The sequence below is a fragment of the Dromiciops gliroides genome, chromosome 6 (genome assembly GCF_019393635.1).
Source record: "Dromiciops gliroides isolate mDroGli1 chromosome 6, mDroGli1.pri, whole genome shotgun sequence".
Lineage (NCBI taxonomy): Eukaryota > Metazoa > Chordata > Mammalia > Microbiotheria > Microbiotheriidae > Dromiciops > Dromiciops gliroides.
This window is the reverse complement of record NC_057866.1, coordinates 90,538,386-90,556,912: the sequence shown is the minus strand read 5'-3', so window position 1 is coordinate 90,556,912 and position 18,527 is coordinate 90,538,386. Positions and strand designations below refer to the sequence as shown.

Below are 18,527 nucleotides of genomic sequence, written 5' to 3'. Positions count from 1 at the left end.
ACTTTGGCTCAGAAAGGGTTAGGAATCTTCTTGAAAGACAAATAACACTAAAAGTAATAGCTAGCATTTATGGAGCACGTTACATATGTTTTTTGCTTCTCACAATAACCCTAAGAGGTGGGTGTTATGATCCACATTTTGTAGATGTGAAAGTTAGGACTAAGAGATATAACTAATAGGCAACAGACTTGAGACTCCAACAGACTTTTCAATACTTTGCTTTTTGTTTCTTTGTTTTTTTTAATCCCACACTGCTTTCTATCACACTCAAGGTGGAAGCCTCATGCTCTGAGGACTTTTTAGTGTAGACCCTTCAGTGTGGCATAACTAAAGTAATCAAGTAAAGGCAGCAAATTATTTATTAAGTACCTACTATTAGCTAGGCATGGCGCCAAATGCTGGGCATTCAAATGAAGGCAAAAGGTGGTCCCTGATCTCAGGGAATTTGAAGTCTAAGGAAGTCCTGAAACTTGAGGGAAACCAAGGAAGTCAGAGATGAGGAGGCAGAGAATCCTAGGGAAAAGATGTCCATGCACAGAGTTAGGAGATGGCATGTCTTGTGGAAGGATCGGCAAAGATGGCCAGTGTCACTGGGTCATATAGTGCTTAGAGGGGATTAGGTGCAGGCAGACTGTAAAGCTGTGATGGACTGGGTTATGAAGGGCTCTAAAAGCCAAACAGGATTTTATGTTTGATTGTTGAGAAAAATAGGGATCCACTGGAGCAGGAGGGCAGCCAGGTGGTGCAGTGGATGGAGTGCTGAGCCTGGAGTCAGGAAGACTCATCTTCCTAAATTGAAATCCAGCCTCAGACACCAGCTGTGGTACCCCGGGCAAATCACTTAACCCTGTTTGTCTCAGTTTCCTTATCTGTAAAATGAGCTGGAGAAGGAAATGGCAAAACCCTCCAACATCTCTGCCAAGCAAAACTCCAGAGGGGACATGACTAAAACAACTAAACAACAACAAAAAGAAAAATGTATTGAATACTGTGTGTGCATGTGTGTGTGTGTGTGTGTGTGTGTGTGTGTGTGGCATGCATGTGTGAGACAGACACAGACAGAGACAGAGAGGGGGAAGAGGGAGAGACGGAGAGAGACAGAGAGAGAGACAGAGAGAGAGAGATGAGTGTGTGGGTGGGGAGGAACTTGGGGCAGGAGGGACACCATCCAGTGGGCTCTTGCAGTAGTCTAGGTGTGAAGTCCTACACACCAGGGTTATGGCAGTGTTGGAGGAGAATGGGGCTTGATAACTGATTGGATATGGTGGGTGAGAGAGAATGAAGAGTTAAGGATGACACTGAGGCTGTTGCCTGGATGACTGGGGGAATTTAGGAAGAGAGAAAGGTTTCAGGAGAAACATAACGAGTTCAGTTTTGGACAAGTTGTGTTTAAGATGCATTGGTCTGGGCTCAGTTCTGCCATATGCTTTTCACTGTATGTTCTATATAATTCTCTTTCCCTCTCTCAAGGCACCTTTTTCCTTAGCTGGAAAGCCATAAGAATCTCTAAGGGCCAGCTCTAATATTCTGTGATTCCATAGGCTATCAACTCTTCCTTTGGCTCCTTCCAAGAGTGTCTGTTAGTGGTGCTGCAGAGAGGCGGGTAGATGTAGGAAACAGATGTGAAGTTGTGGCATCATGTAATCAGCAAATGACAATAGATTTTATTAATAGCTGGTTGTAAACTCACCAAGTCTATATCTGAGAAAGAACAATCTTTGGAATATAAAGAAAATTCAAACCATTTGGGAGTCGCTTTGTTCCATTTAACCTGCATGCCACCCATTTTACCTTTAAAAAAGGGGGGGCACTTGGGGAGAGTTGAGTAGCCCCCTTTATCTCAACCTTTATCTAGGCAATTAAGTACTTGCTGAAGACTTGACCAGTGAAATCTCTAGTTGGAAAGTGGTTTTCCTTTAAGCAGAGTTAGCTGGCCTTAAGTGGGGATTGAAAGCAGAACCCAGGCCTTATCATTGCCATGTTTCACCAATTAAACTAACACATACCCCAAATGTTAGCACTACAAGGAACTTTAACATGTAGAATACAATACCAGAGGGGGAAGGGACCTGAGAACTTTGGCGTTAGAGTTAGAAGAGGCCTTAGAACAGAGAATGTTAGAGCTGAAAAGCACCTTAGAACAGAGAAGGTTAAAACTGAAAAGAAACTTAGAAATGTTAGAGCTAGCAGGGACTTTAGAACTTGGAATGTTAGCGCTGGAAGGAACCTAAGAACAGGTTAGGGCTGGAAAGGACTTTAGTAATGACCTAGTTCAGAAGTTCTTAACCTGATTCTGTAGCATGGACTCCGGCAAGTTCAGGGAAGGCTGTGAAACTTTTAATAATGGTCACCATTTATATATAGCCTTTAAGGCTTGCAAAGCACTTTCCACATATTATCTCATGTTATTCTCTAACAGCCCAGGTGCTTTTGTTATCCTCATTTTCCAGATGAGGAATCTGAGACAGGCAGAGTTTAAGTGACTTGCCCAGGATCACACAGCTAGTAAGTGTCTAAAGGCAGATTTGAATTGAAGTCTTCCTGATTCTAAGTTCAGTGTCTCTCCGTTGCACCAGCTTCATGCATTCCCAAAATAATGTTTTAAATGCATCAAATGAGATACATAGGATTAGTAAGGAAATCAATAGTAGTTATCAAAATCTTTTTTTCTCAAATTTACAAACTTCCTGAGATTTATCTCAGTTTAAGAATACCTGATCTGGTCTAACCCACTCATTTTTATAGATGAGGCTAGAATTGCAGCCTAGAAACAGAAGGTGGCTTACCACCAGCCAGAGTAGGAATGAATAGCCAAGTCAGAATTGGAACCAGAGCTGACTGAGTGACCCAGACATAGGAAAAACTTTACCAGGAAATTCCCAGTACCAGTTCGGGGTTTTCCTAAGGACAAGTGAGACATTCTTTCTGCTGCTTTTCTCTTTGAACAACAGTAGAGCCTTATGAAGTGCTTACGATTTTGTTTATGCACATAATTGAATAACATTAATGTGCTTTGGTATTGTGACCTTCCTGTCATTATTGGTGTTCAAAAATTAAGTAAATTCCAGTGGGATTCCCAGTCATTAGTTAATCCCAACCTCTGTTGATCTTGGACAAGTCAATTTAAAAAGAGATAGTTGGAGTAGATAATTGTTGGGGTTTTTTGTTTTGTTTTGTTTTGGGGGGGGCAGGGCAATAAGGGTTAAGTGACTTGCCCAAGGTCACACAGCTAGTAAGTGTCAAGTGTCTGAGGCTGGATTTGAACTCAGGTCCTCCTGACTCCAGCGCTGGTGCTTTATCCAATGCGCCACCTAGCTGCCCCAGAATAGTTCATTGTTAAGGCTTCTTTAGGACAGCTACATGGTATAGGGAACACAGTGTCAGCTCTGGAGTCAGGAGGACCTGAGTTCAGATTTGACCTTAAGACACTTACTAACTGTGTGTCCTTGGGCAAGTCAGTTCACCCTGTTTGCTTCAGTTTCCTCATCTGTAAAATGAGCTGGAGAAGGAAATGGCAAGCCACTTCAGTGTTTCTGCCAAGAAAAGCCCGAATGGGGTTGTGAAGAATCGGATATGACTAATCAACAAAAACAAAACCTCCTTCAATTCTATTGCTCGATGATTCTTTACAAAGGTTAGTGATAGAAGTAGAAAGTTATGATGAAAAGCATACTGGACTTAGAAACAAAACACCAGGTTTCTTGTCCCAGCTCCAAACCCTATTGGTTTGGGAGGCAAATTATTTAATCTCCTCTGAGCCTCAGTTTCCTCCTCTGTGAAACAGGATCAATAAACAGCCTCCCTGCATTATAGGAAAGTGCCTGGTAAACAACAAAGGATCAATGGAAATGTGAGTGGTTGCTGTTTGGATGAGTTTACAAAATGGTTTCTTCCAATGTGAGATGATTTTATGTGAAGACCACCGTTCCAAATGTGCCAGACCTACACCACTTGGGTTGAGTTATAAGAAAGTGACTTGAGAATTGTTTAAGTGCATTTATTTGGAAGCACAAGGCCTGCAGAAAAGCTTTCCTGAGGTCCACAATCATCTTGTGCCTCAGTCAGCAAACAGTGATAACCACATGTAAGAGAATCACTGAATAAAAACATTCTCCCCAGAATATTACTTGGCTTTCACTTTACAAACAAATGTAATATTAATCCAAACCAAATGTAGCCGGGCCACATATCGGGAAAAAGGAATGTGAAACCCAGTTTTCAATTTTTTTTAAAGGAAAAGAAAAAAACACATCCATTTGTGGCCAGGGACATCTTTAGTGCCATATTAAAGTTCCTATAGCAGAGGGCAGTGCGTGATGTAGTTTAGTTGGCATTTCTTGGCTTTTTATATCCCGCATATGCATGACATTATGGAGTAAGCAGTGGACAGCTGGATCTAGGACTGGCTTGTCCCTAAATGTCCCAGGCTGCCTCTGGGACACTCTCCTTTAGCCTCAGTGTTCTCATTTTTTTCAAATGAAGACCCTAGATTAGGTGATCTTTTAGATCCTTTCTAATGTTTTATATTCTAAGATTCCTTCCTAAAATGATGTTCTGTGTTCCATTTTATCATTGCCATTATTATTATTATCATTACTTTTATTATTATTATTAATCCTAATATTATTAAGCCCAGTAATAAGAGCTACAGAGTACTTTAACTTTTGCAAAGTGCTTTAGATATGCTTTCTCATTTGATCCTCCTAACAACCCTTTGAGATTGCTTTTTACTATTATTCTCACTATACAGATCAGGAAACTGAGGCTGAGATATGCTATGTGATTTACCAAGATTTATATAACAAGTATCTGAGGCAGGATTTGAACTCAGGTCTTCTTGATTGCTTCTATGTCTAGAATTCTATCCATTGTGGCATCTACGTGTTCTTTTTTTGTTTTGTTTTGCTTTTTTTGGCAGGGCAATGAGGGTTAAGTGACTTGCTCAAGGTCACACAGCTAATAAGTGTCAAGGGTCTGAGGTCAGATTTGAACTCAGGTCCTCCTGAATCCAGGGCCAGTGTTTTATCCACTGCACTACCTAGCTGCCCCCATCTACATGTTCTTAAGTCCCTTCCACTTCTGGCATTTTGTGTGCTATTCTCTTTCCTCTAGCTCTGACATTCAGTATTTCTTCCTTTAAGCCAAGATTCTCAATCCTTTTATAAACCTAAGAAAAGAAGGGATTTGGATGAGGAATTTCAGAAGAGGAGAGTAAAATGTCATTCTTATGTTCCTCACTAATTGAGAGCTAATTAAAATGATGGTATGGGGGCAGCTAGGTGGCGCCGTGGCTAGAGCACCGGCCCTGGAGTCAGGAGTACCTGAGTTCAAATCCGGCCTCAGACACTTAACACTTACTAGCTGTGTGACCCTGGGTAAGTCACTTAACCCCAATTGCCTCACTAAAAAAAAAATGATGGTATGATGGAGTTCTGTGTATGCCATTGAATGTGACTGATTATGGGGAAATGGCAACAATAAATTTTAGGGAGAAGACAGTGAATAATAACAATAACAATAACAACAACAACAATAACAATAATAATAATGATGACATATCTCCTGGGCAAAGCAATAGATATATTTAAGAATGTTAATAATGAGAACAAACACTGAAACATACATCTTCAGAGAGCTTATTTTTCATGAGAAGTGTTGCTTTTCAAAGCAATGCTTCTGATACATAGAAAAATCATCTCCCCAATTCTTGGCTCCACAACACTCAGCTGGATTCTCCAGCTGCCCCCCCCCCAATTACCATGTTGGGGAAATTGTAATGAAACAGCAAATAAGACACATGCAGAAAGAAGGTTAAGAAGTACTTGCTATTGACAGAGAAACATTTATCATTAGTCCATCTGTCGTTTGGCATTTGAATTTTGGGATTCTGCCAATATTTTATTTTCTTCTCTCAACTATTAGATCGTCAAATATTGCGATCGTTTACCAACATTTGGGGCTGCCAGCTGAATGGCTGCCTATTTCTGCTTCAAGTGTCTGGCTGGATCGTCTCAATTCGTGAGAGGCAATGTAGTGAGGTGGGAAGCACAGTACGGGGGGGGGGCGGGGGGGGGGGGGCTTTAGGTTCTAATCTAAGCTCTGCGAGTGCCCTTGGATTCATCACTAGCCACTTCTCTGGGATTCAGTTTTACAATCTGGAAAACAAATGGGTTGGACTAATGACCTTTAGTCCCATATCTCCTCTAAGAGTTTAGGATTCTGTAATGTCCCACATGCAGCATTTCCTGATTACTTCCCTAGAGAATACACATGGAAATTACTTTTCTGGGTTAGCCATCCATCACTTTCAAATCAGCTAAGGGGAATATAGAGGAAGCTTTCTTTAGGTCCAGGATTTTATTTTTGAATTTTTTTCCCCTCTAGATTTCAAAATCACAGGAGATCAGAGCTAGAAGGGACCTAATCCAGATGACCTAGAGCCGATCTGCATAGTGCTTTAAGATCTGCAAAGCATTCTACATGTTTTCTCAATATGCTGCTCGTAATAACCTCGTGGGGTTTGTGCTCTTACTATACCTGTTTTGCAAATGAGGAAACTGAGGTTGCCCAGGGTAATATAGACAATCAATATCTGAGATGGGATTGGAACTCGAGGGGTTTGGACCCCAAATCCAACCCCCTGTCCAGTATGGCTAAGTGAGCATCTGAGAAGGTCACACCCGGTATGTGGCAAAGCCTAGAGGTGAACCATCCATCTCTAATTCTCCAAGTCCATTGCATGTTTCACCAAGCAACACTATCTTGTTCAACACTTTCCTCTCATTCATTTGAGGACCGAGTTTTGCCAAATGAGAAGTGTGTATTGGAAGCCTTGAAATGTCTTGTACCATGATGGGCAATATAAATCCAAATATCTCCAACATTACAGTTACATTTAAGCTATGAAAAAGGGAATGCATGTGAAATTACTTTCTTTCCAGTAGAGGGAGGCATAACCTTTCTTTCAATTAATTTCTTTTGTCAGTTGATGCTGAAAAAGGGAGCCTACGAATCTAATGCCGATCTTAATCCTTAAATACTATTTCTGCTCACTTCTCCAAGGCTGGAATTACATTTCTATCTTTGTTGCAGAACTTCTTTTCTCACAGCTTGTCTAATACAAGACCTCATTCCTCTTTTTCCATCTCTTTGTTGTTATTTTTTTCTGTCTTTTTTTTTAAACAACTTGGCACAAGAGAGACTATAAGGATTTAGAGTGAAAGTGGAGAGAATAGAAAAATATTAAGCCTCCCACCCCCATCTTTCATTTTTAGAGGTTGCTTAGCACAGTGACTGGCATATAGCAGGAGCTTAATATTGAATTGATTTGATGCAGGGAATAGAGAATCGGGAAAACCTTCATTCAAATCCAGCCTCAGACCCTGGGCAAGTCACTTAACCTCTGTCTGGCCCTGTTGTCTTCAAAATGGGGGTAATAATAATAATAGCACTTACCTCCCTGGATTGCACTGAATTTAAACTGAGATAACATTTCTAAAGAACTTTGCAAACCTTCAATCACCATATAAATGTTAGCTATTAGCTGTTAAATAGTATCTCTCTCTCTCTCCAATTTTGCCATCTGTAGTACTCTTCCCATGAGGCCCTCACATTTTTATCTATAATGAACATGAGAGACGTTGTTATGTAGGGAGAAGAGCATGGAACTTGGAATCAGAGGAACTGGGTTTGAATTCCAGCTTTGCTCCTGCCTACCAATGGTACCTTAGGCAAGGGATTTCCTATTCCTGGATCTCAGTTTCTTCCACGTATAAAATGAGGAGTTTTGATGAAGGGATCTTTAAGGCCATTTAAAAATCTAAAGCCCGTGGTAGTCTTATGAACAACAAGAAGAAAAAGGTATGCGTGAATCTGGTCTTAAATAATGAAGTGATTTCAGGGTTTCCAAACGGTTTAAAAAATTCATTTGATATGGTATAATTATAGAATCTTTGAATTGAAAGGCACCTTAGAGAACATTTGTCCAAGTTATCACTCAGTGCAGTAGAACTCCTCTTCCCCCAATGAGATGAAATGAGATTATATTAGTAAAGACCTTGAGGTGTAGTGCCTGGCACATAGTAGGCACTTAATAAATGCTTGTCCCCTCCCTACCCCTTCCATGGCAGTCACTCATTCACTTAATAGCCATTTACCAAGCATCCACTTGTAAGCAGAAACATTTAAGGACATAGGGCATCAAGGTATTCCTCTCAAGGAGTTTAGAGTTTAATAGAGGAAAGGCTAAGATAAAAAATATGGATGCTATGAGGGAGTAGGCCATAAGTATATAAGAAGAGGCCCTGCCAAGGTCTGCTGAGCAATTTGAACAGGTAGGAATATTTCCAACCTAGGTGGGGCAGGAGTCAAGGAAAGTTTCCATGCAGGAGGTAAGCACTGAGTTAGGCACTGAAGGAGAGGGTGGATATCAACAAATGAATACAGGATAGGGAGACAGGCCATTGGTGGCACGGAATTTAACAGATGGATACAGGATGGGCAGAGGCCCTTGAGGGATTTTATATTTTATTTAGTAGGCAGTGGGGTCCACTGGAGATCTTTGAATACAGCAGTTTCATGATCAGACTTCTACTTATGACAACTCTGATCCTAGAAAGGGCCTCTTATTCTTTTTTTTTTTTTTTAGTGAGGCAATTGGGGTTAAGTGACTTGCACAGGGTCACACAGCTAGTAAGTGTTAAGTGTCTGAGGCCATATTTGAACTCGGGTCCTCCTGAATCCAGGGCCGGTGCTCTATCCCCTGCGCCACCTAGCTGCCCCTAATTGCCTCTTATTCTGTGTAGCAAATCCCTTTGTGTTTCAAAGAGGCAAACTATTTGTACTAACAGCAAACTAGTTGTCCCATAGGCACTTCAACTTCAGCAAATCCAAAGCAACTTATCTTTCCCCGCAAACCATCTCCTCTTCCTGCCTTTCCTGTTACTGTGGAAGGCACTGCTATTCTCCCAGCCACTTAAACTCACAACCTTGACATGTCATCCTGATAACTGCTCTCTCACACTTAACTCCTTCTCCAAATCGTTGCCAAATCTTGCCAGTTTCTACTTTCACAAGCTCTCATACACATGTCCCATTGTTTCCAATCATGAAGTCACCAGCATGGTGCAGGCTCTCATCCGCTCATGACCGGAACTTTGCAATAGCCTGCTAGCTGGATCTTTCAGTCTCAAAGAATTTCACCTCTCTAATCCATCCCCCATTCAACTGCCTCAAAGATACTCTTCAAGACCGGGGCTAAACATGTTGCTCCTTCCTAGTCCATAAACTGCTATGATTCTTTATTACCTCCAGCACTTTACACCCTTCACAACCTTGCCCCTTCCCACTTTTCTGGTCTTTCTACACTTTATTCCTCTCCACGTACTTTATGATCTGGCAACACCTGCCTTCCAGCTATTTTTTGATTGTGAACACTCCATTGCCCAACTCTCTTCCTCTTCTATGGTAGCCAGGTGGCACAGTGGATAGAACACTGGGCCAGGACTCAAGGATGTGGCCTTGGACACTTACTAGCTATATGACCCTTGGCAGGTCATTTAACCTTTGTTTACCTCAGTTTCCTCAACTGTAAAAGGTGGTTAATAATAGCACCTGCCTCTCAAGGTTGTTGTAAGGATCAAATGAGATAATATTTGTAAAAGCACCTAGTACAGTGCCTAGAACATAGTAGGTGCTGTATAGACGGTGATTCCTTTCCCTTTCACTGGCCTAAAACATTGTCCCTCTTCCCCTCTACTTCCTTTAAGTCACAGCTCAAATCTCACCTTCTCTTAGGAAGCTTTTCTCAGTTCCCCACAACCCCCTCCCCATCTCCTCTCCTGCTAGTGCCTCTCCTTTGACTCCTTTGAGTTTGTCCTATCTGTATCTTGATTGTACATAATTGTTTTCATGTTGTCTTCCCCATCAATTGTGTATTCCTGGAGGTCAAGAACTGTGTTTTGCTTTCCTTTTTATCCCCAAGTTTTCAGCACAGTGCATAGTAAGTGTACACAGTAAGTGCTTACTCAATGATTATTGACTGATTTGAATGACTACTACAAAAATGCTGCCTCTTTAACAATTTTGATATCCATAAGACCTTTCTTTTTGTCACTGACCTCCTTGGGCTATATGCAGTGAAGTCTTTAGGGAAAAAGGGATGGATATTTTAGCCATTTCTTTAGTGTAATTTTTTTTTTTGTGAGGCAATTGGGATTAAGTGACTTGCCCAGGGTCACACAGCTTGTAAGTGTCAAGTGTCTGATTCAAATTTGAACTCAGGACCTCCTGAATCCAAGGCCGGTTCTGTATGTATCCACTGCGCCACCTAGCTGCCCCTCTTTAGTGTAATTTTAATATTTCCAGAATGCTTGGACCAATTCACAACTCTATCAGCAATGCCCTAGCGTGCCTATATTTTCAAGACCTGTCCAACGTTGATGAATTCCATCTTTTGTCATCTTGGCCAACTTGCTAGGAGTGATGAGAAACCTCAGATTTGTTCTGATTTGTATTTCTCCTCTTAGTAGTGACTTAGAGTACAAATGACCCTCCTAGTTCTAATAGAATTAGAATCTTCTTTGTTGTAATATATGCTAGTCTTACCTCCAGTCACTATGTTTGAGAGGTCATTTACTTCCCTCATAACACCCAGAAAAGAATCAAGGGTATGATCCTCAAAACAAAAACCAAGGAAGGACGGTGTTCTGGAAAAAAGAACTAGACTGGGCAGTCAGGAGAAATCTGGGTCTGAAAGTGTTCTGGGCATTTTCTATGACATTTAAGTGATCTGAGCTTTAATCTATAAAATGGGGCCAATAATCCCTTTATTGCTTAATTCAAAGGTGAGGATCCAGTAAGATAATGTAGGTAAAGCACTTTGTAATCATCATAGCACTATATAAATTATTATCGTTATAATCAAACATTTATCTTTTCCTTCATTCAGTTTATTCATTCGGTAAACTTTTATTAAGTACTTTCTGTATGCAGAAGGCATTAAGGGAAGTATGAAGATATTTAAGACATGATACTTGAGCCCAAGGAATTTAAAATATGGTAGGGGATGCTTTAAAAAATGTATGGTTATAAATATATATGGGAGCAATTGTGCTATAACAAATGCTCCTTGATGGATTGATTTTTTTTTTAGTGGGGAAATGGATTGTTTTGTATATCTTAAACATAATTTTCTCTCTTTTAGCTTTATGAACAGACGTGGTATCTCTACAAATCCCTATCTCGGCAGTGCCTCCAATGGATATGCCCACCCCAGTGGGATGGCACTTCATTATGATGATGTCCCTTGCATAAATGGATCGGTGAGAGTGTCATTTTTATAGAGTAAATGGTTTATCTTTGCTGGGAGGCAGGACTGTCTGAAAAATTCCATAATTTAACATCCCTGGGTTCCTTCCAAATAAGCTTGGGCTTTTTATGCGTGAAAGCAGGATGAAGCTGCCATCTCATCTCTCATCCCTTATGTTTTGGCATGTTGTTCATCTTAATCTGCATCAGAGCGAGTGTGGACTTTGACGTGCGAGAGGATGGCTTGTCACTTAATGCTAACCCCATTAATTAAATATCTGAGCTTGGTGGGAAATATTGTATAATTACTGTCCCAAAGATATCCATGCTCATTTCTACCCTCCAGGTGTTTACTCACTTTATTCCCCTTCCCTTGCAACTTGTCCATATCTAGCCATTTCCCCAAGGACCAGCTCCAAGTCCCTTCTCCTCTATGAAGCCTTCATCCTCACTGATCCTGTCCTCATTTATTCATTTATCATTGTACAGACATTTACTAAATGTTTACAACATAATGGTGTCACCTCATTCCTGAACCATTGTCGCAGCCCCCTACCTCCTCTTTCTATGCCAGTTCTCTCCCTTATAATTTATGCTTCCCACAGATGCCAAAATCGTCTTCCTAACCACAGTTCTTTTCTCCTAATACGCATGTCACTCTACTGCTCAAAAACTTTTGATTTCTCCCTCTTGTCCATAAAAACTACTTTGCCTGGCATTTAAGACCCTCCTGGGACTGGATCCAATGAATCCTTCAAGCCTTGTTTCACAGTATTCTTCCTGTGTCTTATATTGCAGCTAAACTGGGCTTCTTGCTTTTCCTTGGTCTTTTCATACCCTCCCCTATATCCTTTTAGAGTCTAGTCCCCCTTCCTATAATGCAGTGGTATGATATTCTAATAGAAATGGATGGGTGGGTGTTAAATCAGACATAAGGATCCCTGCCCGTGGCAACTTGACAAATATTAAGTTATGATTTTCTATCTTGTATTGTATTTTCAATTTTTTTGTTAACTATTTCCCAATTCCATTTTAATCTGGTTCAGGCAGCATTGTGGAGTGTTGTCGGCCACATGTTTGACACCTCTACTGCAGAAACCTTCTCTCATCTCTGACTGTTAAATTTGCCTTAGGATTGAAAAGACCCCTGTCATCTAGCTCCATTACATTACAGTCAATGAAGCCAAGCCCCAGGGAGTTTAAATGACTTGCTCAAAGACACAGAGGCAGTAAGCATCAGAGGAAGGATTTTGATCTAGATCTTCTGATTCCCAAAGCTCTTTTCTTTCAAGGTCCAGTTCAACTTCCCATCCTCCATGAAGTCCTCCTTCCTCAAATTTTAGAGCATTTTTGTCTGGACCTATAGCACATTCTGTCCACAATCATGTTGTGCTTCCCGTTATTGTAAATCCATGTGGATAACAAGACTGATTCTCATAGCTAGACGCAGAGTCTGTTTTTCCATAAAGCTTTCAGTTATTTTTGACTATTACTTTGTGTGTGTGTGTGTGTGTGTGTGAACACCTCCCCTTCCCTTACACATTTGCAGTGACTGATGTCTTGAATTTCTTTTATGACTGATGCCTGATATCAGGTAGTCACCGCCTGCAGGAATATTCATTCAAGTTGTTTCCAGGGATGTCATAGGTCAGAATGGAGACCACTGGATGGAAGAGACAGGGAGGGTGATTTCACTGAATATAGAAGAGAATTCCTTATGATAAGATCTGTCAGGAAGAAATAGTATAAACTTGTTGTGGAAATAATAGAAAGACCCCTTCCTTAGAGGTCCTTTAAGACTGGATGGATCACTTCTTATCAGTTTTATACTGAGGATTCATGATTCACATTGGGGTAGCTTCAGATGATGGCTGTGGTCCCTAACATCACTGAGAATCCATAATTTCATGCCTCAGCTCTTTGTTGATAGAAGTGAAGCTGGCAGATTTTTACATAGCTTAAGGGGCACAATTGAACTAATGATTAGACTCATTCAGTCTAGATCAGAAGATCTCAACTTCATGATTCAGTGGTAGATGATATCTCAAAGGTTTAGTATGAAAATAACTGGACCTTCCTTTTTTGGGTCTCAGTTTTCTCACCTGTGAGATAAGGCCTCAGGACTAGATGGCCCCTAACTTCCCTTCCAGCTTTAAGTCTATGATCCTGGGACACTGTGATCCTTTTTCATATTTTCCCACTGTTTCTCTCTCACAATAGTCCACCAATCATCTCCTTTCCTTTGAACAGACTGTCCTCCATTCCACTGATGTTCTCCATCCTCAGCTTCCTTCGAGACTTAGCTCAGGCACTGCCTTCTACATTAGACCTTTCCTGAGCACCCCAGTAACTAGTTTCTTTACCCTCACCACACACACACACACACACACACACACACACACACACACACACACACTCTCACACATACACACATACACACTTTTATGTAAACATATTGTTTCCCTTAAAAAATATAATCTGCTTGAGGGCAGGGACTGTTTTTGTCTTTGCTTTTCTATGCCCAGTGCTTTGCAATAGGCCTTGAGTAAACTGGGGGAAAAGATGGGCAAGACTAACTGAAGAATTTCTGGTAAACATAGGCCAGGCCCTTTTAATGAAAATCTCACATGCCTTAGATGTATCTGTGAATAGCTTTATTTTTAGATGAGAGCTGGATGGCTGACGTCACAGAAACAGACACATTGAAGTTAATGCAAAGAAATTAAAACACTCCTACAATGTAATTTTTAGGCTGTGCTATTTTTATGACAAAGGCTCCTAATTATGGTCTGACAGAAAGGAGCTATATATGAGGTGTTTAAAAATGGGATAAAATTCTCACAATATAAACTAAATATTGCTTCTTTTAAATGTAAGGGCCATTTGTCAAGAGACTTAAAAATTCTGCCTGCTATGGAGAGAGCCTTTGGTTTTAATTTAGGCTTTAGCCAGATGTGGTGTTAATGTCTTCTGGTTTTCTGTGTTCATGAAATGGTATCTAGCTATTTCAGTCTCTGGTTTAAAAAAAGCCTTCTCCACCAAAATAAGTCAGAATTCGTGTATCAGCTAGTTATTAAAGCATCATGTTTGGGGTCAGATGGCCAACCAGGAACGCTCTCTTTGAACACACTGTTAGTGGTAATAATAGCTCTCAGTTATGTCACCCGTATGGTTTACAAAATGCCTTCCCTGTAATCTCCTTGGGCAAGAGAGGGCCCAAGTATCAGAGCTGTCTGTAGGAATCCTTAAGCCAGGGCAGTTATTGCAAAACACCCCATGTGGGGGGCAGCTAGGTGGCGCAATGGATAAAGTACCAGCCCTGGATTCAGGAGTACCTGAGTTCAAATCTGGCCTCAGACACTTGACACTTAGTAGCTGTGTGACCCTGGGCAAGTCACTTAACCCCCACTGCCCCGCAAAAAAAAAAAACCCAAAAAACAAACACCCCATGTGGACAAACAGGTAAGTAGGTAGATAGATAATGTTTAGATATTTATGTGTGCGTGTGTATATATATATATTTCACTCATAAACCTCAACTAAAATATTATATATTGATATATGCATATGTATATAATTTTTATATATTAAATATATAATTGTATATACATATAGATACATAATTTTTTTTTTGAGTTGAGGTATGTGGGTGGGAGACCTTGAGAAAGATACTTGGAAGGGAGACCCAATGACGCCATCCATCCTTGTTGAGGCAAACAGAAACCCCCATGAGAGGGTGAGGCCTTGACCAGGGAAGAGAGTGGGTTTTGGAAGAGCTCAGCTTGGGTGTGGTGGCTGGACTTGGTTTAGGTTTATTTTTAAAACTCTAAATATCAGCAGCTTGGGGGAAAGCCTTACTTTTATTCTTAGTTAAGTGTCTCTAACAAGCATTATTGGGCCCATTTCACAGATTAGGAGTCTGAGACCGAGAAAGGTTAGCTTACTTGCCTGTAGTTGCATAGCTTGTACAGGAAATCACCTGTAAAATGAGCTGGAGGAGGAAATGGCAAACCACTCCAGTATCTTTACCAAGAAAACCTCAGATGGGGTCACAGAGTTGGACTCAACTAAACTGATTCAACAACAACATGCAGTGGAGGACAGCATTGTAGGCCGATTTCCCCTAAACTGTCTTCTCACTAGACCCCAGGGAACCACAGAGAACAAATGGCTGTAACACTTGTGACAAGAGACCCCGGTCTAACAGTCTGATGATTCTAGGTGTGGGTCCCAAGTCCAAAACACTCCCCAGCTGTGTGACTGTACATAAATCACTCAGACTCTCTGAACCTGGTTATCCATGTCCGCAAGATGAGAATAAAGATTCCTAGGGTGAGGCCCAAGAGGGTTATTGTGAGGAAAGTATTTTGTAAACCATAAAAGTAGGCACTGGGGAAATGTGAGCTCTTACTCTCTTTTCTAAAGAAGTAAAAGATTAAAATTGTGGTGTGCACATTCTCTTACTTAGTGAAGACTAACTCTCAACTGTCAGCTATAGAAATGACTCAGGAGGCCAACAAACCAAAACAAAACCCTTCCTTTCTCAGGGATGGTAAGATGGAAAAGTTCTGGGATGAATCTCTATGGCAACCAAACATACATGCTTGAGAGGGGCCATCACACCCACTGCTTAACCTCCAGGGGTGAGGGGGAGAGGGTTATGACTTTCTGGTTTGCTGATGGTTTCATTCTGCTTTGCTTGATCACAACTTTATTACTAACAGCTGAGATGTGTATATGTGTATGTTGCAGTGGGAACAAGAAGATGGCTTTGTGGCTTCCCGTAGCAGAGTCTTGGGAGAAGAAGTGCTTTATGATAACGCGGGGCTGTATGATAACTTGCCGTCTCCAAAAATCTTTGCCCGCTACCCGCCTGCTGAAAGAAAGGCTTCTAGATTCTCTACTGACAAACTGTCTTCTAACCATTACAAACATCCTGTCTCCTCCAATCTGTCTTCTGCTCAGTCTGTCACTAATACCTCTTCAGTGGGGAGGGGATCTGTCGGGCTGAATTCTCAGGTACTGCACAAACTTCGGTAAAGTGGATTTGCCTTGGATTTCATGTTTCTCTCATGATTTTATAACAGTCTTGTGATTTCTGTTGCTAAATGGGGATAAATAGCACCAGTAGGAAGAGGCATAATCTTTTCCTAACTGGAATATTATTTATCTATTAACTCGTGCTTCCAGTCAGTATTGGCTTGTTAATTAGCTGATTAAATGATAGTAGGGTATAGGGTAAGAGCTGGCCTTGGAATCGTTAAAAGTACACTAGCATTGAAGCTCCTGGCTAGCTGTGGGACTTTGGTCAAGTTATGTGACAACTCTGCACTACAGATTCCTTATCTGGAAAATGAGATGTGAGGTCAGATAGTCCAGTCCAGCTCAAAATCTATGTTCCTTTGATATAAGCCCCACGTCTGACCATTACTAGCTGCATGACCTTGGGCCATTGAAGTAACCTCCATGTTCCTCAAGCCATTCCCTGGGACTTACCTGTTTGGTTTGTACAAGTGGAAAGAGTTGTAACACCAGGAATTCCCCATAATAAGGATGACCCATGCCCTTTGCACATTCACTAATTGTTTGATGATAAATGATCACTTATGTGGGCCTTTTATTGACTAACAATTCACAATTTTGTATGCCTTGCCTTTTTGTGTGTGCGAGGCGTTTGGGATTAAATGACTTGCCCAGGGTCACACAACTAGTAAGTGTTAAGTTTCTGAGGCCAGATTTGAACTCAAGTCCTCTTGAATCCAGGGCTGGTGCTCTATCCACTGTGCCACCTAGCTGCCTCCAATGCCTTGCCTTTTTTTTGATCCCTACAACAACCATGAGAGGTAAGCAATCAGTGCAGATATTCATAAACTAATTTTACAGATGAGGAAACTGAGGCTCAGAGAGGTTAATTTATGAGCCCCAAGTCACAAAACTAGCATCACAGTAAGAACTTGAACCTAGAGCTTTGTACTCAAAGTTCAGTATTTTTTTCCCACTACACCATAGCTTCCTCTTCTCTCTCCACTGGCTTTGGCATCTTCATTCAGTCCTTATAGCTTCAGATTGACTGCTGGCACATTAGAATTATAGTAGGATATTTAGGGTAAAAAACCTTAAGTTTATCATAGACTTAAATATATACTCATCAGCAAGGCCCTAGTACTACCAGGAGTCACTTATCTGCAGAATGTAGCAACTGGCTTTTATTCACTTAACCTAAAACATCCAAGTAATAATTCCTGTTTCTCAAACCCTTTGTGTGCTTTCCTCATAAGAAGTCTGTAAATACTTCAAGTAAACCCATTTTACAGATGGGGCAATAAACAAATCAGACAACAAGCATTTATGAAGTGACTAGGATATGCCATATGAAGATAAAACTACAATGAATGAAACAATTCCTCTTTTTAAAAGGCTTACATTCCAATTGGGGACACAGAGAGAGAATAAAATAGTTTGGGGGCAGCTAGGTGGCACAGTGGATAGAGCACTGGCCCTGGAGTCAGGAGTACCTGAGTTCAAATCCTGCCTCAGACACTTAACACTTACTAGCTGTGTGACCCTGGGCAAGTCATTTAACCCCAATTGCCTCACACACACTCAAAAAAAAATAGTTTGTCAGGGAGGGCACTAGCAGTAGAAGGGAATCAGACTTAAGTGAGTCTCTGAGTGGTGATCCCACAGCTAGGAAGCAGCTGAGCCCAGACTTGAAGCTAAGACTTCTGACACCAGGTCCCATGCTCTTTCAAAGGCACTGGGCTATCCCAAGGGTGCTAATTTATATTCATAATGCTAGAGAGGAGAATGCTCTCTAAAGACTAATTGATTTGTGCTTCCTTATTTGAATGATAAGACATTTTGATGTGGAATAGGTAACTTTTCTTTTCCCCAGGTATGTGACAGAAGTTAAGATTTCAGTTCAAATGCCTTTTCTGAATTCTGTGGAATCATTTTTCAACCAACTATTTCCCCTGCTGCCTTTCTTACCCTACATTTCTATGTGTTCCAGCACAGACCTGTGAAATCATCTTTGTTGGTGGGCATATGGTTTTAAACTGAAGGACCAATTTTGCCTTTTTCTCTCAATCTCAGTAATATTTAGGTGTTGATGACTAGTAACAGATAAGATTACAGAAATATACAGAGGGAATGGGCAGCTTACACACTTGTTTCATGCCTGCCTAGCTCTCAAATCTGCAAAGCTATATGTTTATTCC

General features: G+C 41.0%; 1 protein-coding gene across 6 annotated transcripts in view; it reads left to right on the top strand.

Annotated features, from left to right (window-relative positions):
• AFAP1 (actin filament associated protein 1) overlaps positions 1-18,527 on the top strand; it is a 242,686-nt gene that overhangs the window by 197,742 nt on the left and 26,417 nt on the right. For 5 of the 6 annotated variants that reach the window (XM_043973039.1, XM_043973038.1, XM_043973036.1 and 2 more), the window contains 2 exons: positions 11,204-11,321; positions 16,060-16,326. In XM_043973039.1, the coding sequence (XP_043828974.1) occupies positions 11,204-11,321; positions 16,060-16,326 (385 nt within the window). The remainder of the gene's footprint in view (positions 1-11,203; positions 11,322-16,059; positions 16,327-18,527) is intronic. The other variant, XM_043973040.1, reaches the window with a different exon arrangement.